This window comes from Austrofundulus limnaeus, unplaced genomic scaffold (assembly GCF_001266775.1).
Source record: "Austrofundulus limnaeus strain Quisiro unplaced genomic scaffold, Austrofundulus_limnaeus-1.0 Scaffold23, whole genome shotgun sequence".
NCBI lineage: Eukaryota > Metazoa > Chordata > Actinopteri > Cyprinodontiformes > Rivulidae > Austrofundulus > Austrofundulus limnaeus.
This window is the reverse complement of record NW_013952425.1, coordinates 2497031-2498449: the sequence shown is the minus strand read 5'-3', so window position 1 is coordinate 2498449 and position 1419 is coordinate 2497031. Positions and strand designations below refer to the sequence as shown.

At 41.5% G+C, this 1419-nt stretch overlaps 1 protein-coding gene across 2 annotated transcripts in view; it reads left to right on the top strand.

The window, feature by feature from the left end:
- The first annotated feature begins 436 nt into the window (after positions 1 to 436).
- Positions 437 to 1419, top strand: part of dhx15 (DEAH (Asp-Glu-Ala-His) box helicase 15) — a 44709-nt gene continuing 43726 nt past the window's right edge. Inside the window, exon 1 of one of the 2 annotated variants that reach the window (XM_014004377.1) lies at positions 437 to 660. In XM_014004377.1, the coding sequence (XP_013859831.1) occupies positions 656 to 660 (5 nt within the window). In that variant the 5' untranslated portion in view covers positions 437 to 655. The remainder of the gene's footprint in view (positions 661 to 1419) is intronic. The other variant, XM_014004376.1, reaches the window with a different exon arrangement.

The following is a 1419-nucleotide window of genomic DNA, read 5'->3' as shown; positions in this document are numbered from 1 at the left end:
GGTGGGGGGAGGACCAGGGAGGATGATTCAACCGCTCAACCACTAGATGTCGCTGAAAACAACAAATCCTACACGCTGCTGCCTTTAAATGCAACCTTCAGGTAATAAAAATTGGATGGCCCTCTACAACTGATTCACTTCTGGGGTCAATTTATTTTAAGATAGCCACCCACAGCCACCGAATTTATAAAACGCCAGAATTATCTACAATTCAATTAATTTTTACAGGTGTTGTGCTAAAATTTTGTGGGAGCTGCGAGTCACTCACCTCACAACACAGAACTAAGGAATTGCGCGAGATCTCGCGATAAGTCATGAGATCACGCATTAATGATGTCTTCAAATCTCAAGATTATAAATGTGGCGGGCGATAGGCATTACTGTCTTGAATTTGGGGATATATATACCTACTGTGGTGAGCTTTGGGGCTGAAGGGTGCTAGCTTGAAGTAGCGTCTGTGTGTGTGTGTGTGTGTGTGTGTGTGCGTGTGTGTGTGTGTTTGTGTAAGTGTCGGGCACACCGTCCAGGCTTGAGATGCAGAGGACCTCCTCCTGCATCAGCATCCTCCTTCGCATCCACATACCGACCGCTGTCACCATCATCTGCAGRGACGTTTTCTGCTTCACTGATTGTCGCAGCTTTGAACTCATTAACGATGAGGTAAGGTTAGCTTCCGGTTGTCACGATCATCATGCAACCGCTGTCTGTATTATAGTTTAGTTTTATGCAGGCTGTTTATTTATTTAAYAAACCTCCATGATTAGACGAATTTCCAGTGTTTGTATTCCCAAACGACCTCGTTTAGCTTTAGGGGGACAATTATTACTCTAGAAAAAATAATGTCTCCTTATGTGACATGTGAAGCTATCGCCTCTTTTTACAGCGCGTTTGTTGTTGTAGCCATGCTAACACATGCTAACAAGTTAGCGTCAGAAAGAATAAGCACACACATTTAATGCATGTGTTATAAGATATTAAGCTGCAGCTAGTTGTTCTTAGACTTCAAGTGTTTCAGTGTGCACAYATAATGTTTTTCTACAACCGGCTTTGCTTCTCTCCTTACGTGGCTAACGTTGCATGCTAACCGATGCTAGGCTAAGTACAGCTCAAGTGGAAAGGTCATCTTGATGACAGACTAATAATTCATTAGGAAACTTTTTGAATTATGCACATATCATACAAAAGTAGCCTGGCTCATGGGTTAGCGTTGTCCTGGCAGGTGTGTCCCTACATAATGGTGCTTTTACGAGAGTGTTAAGTGCCTTTACTTCAGGGTCACCTCTCTGCTTTAATATGCTAATACAGTGTGAATGCTGAGCTAGCAATAAGTTTTAATAGTTACTTCTGTACGTTTTTTGTTATCAGATAACATCAGCATACTATTGTAATTTTAACTATTAATTTAGTAAAATGTTCATA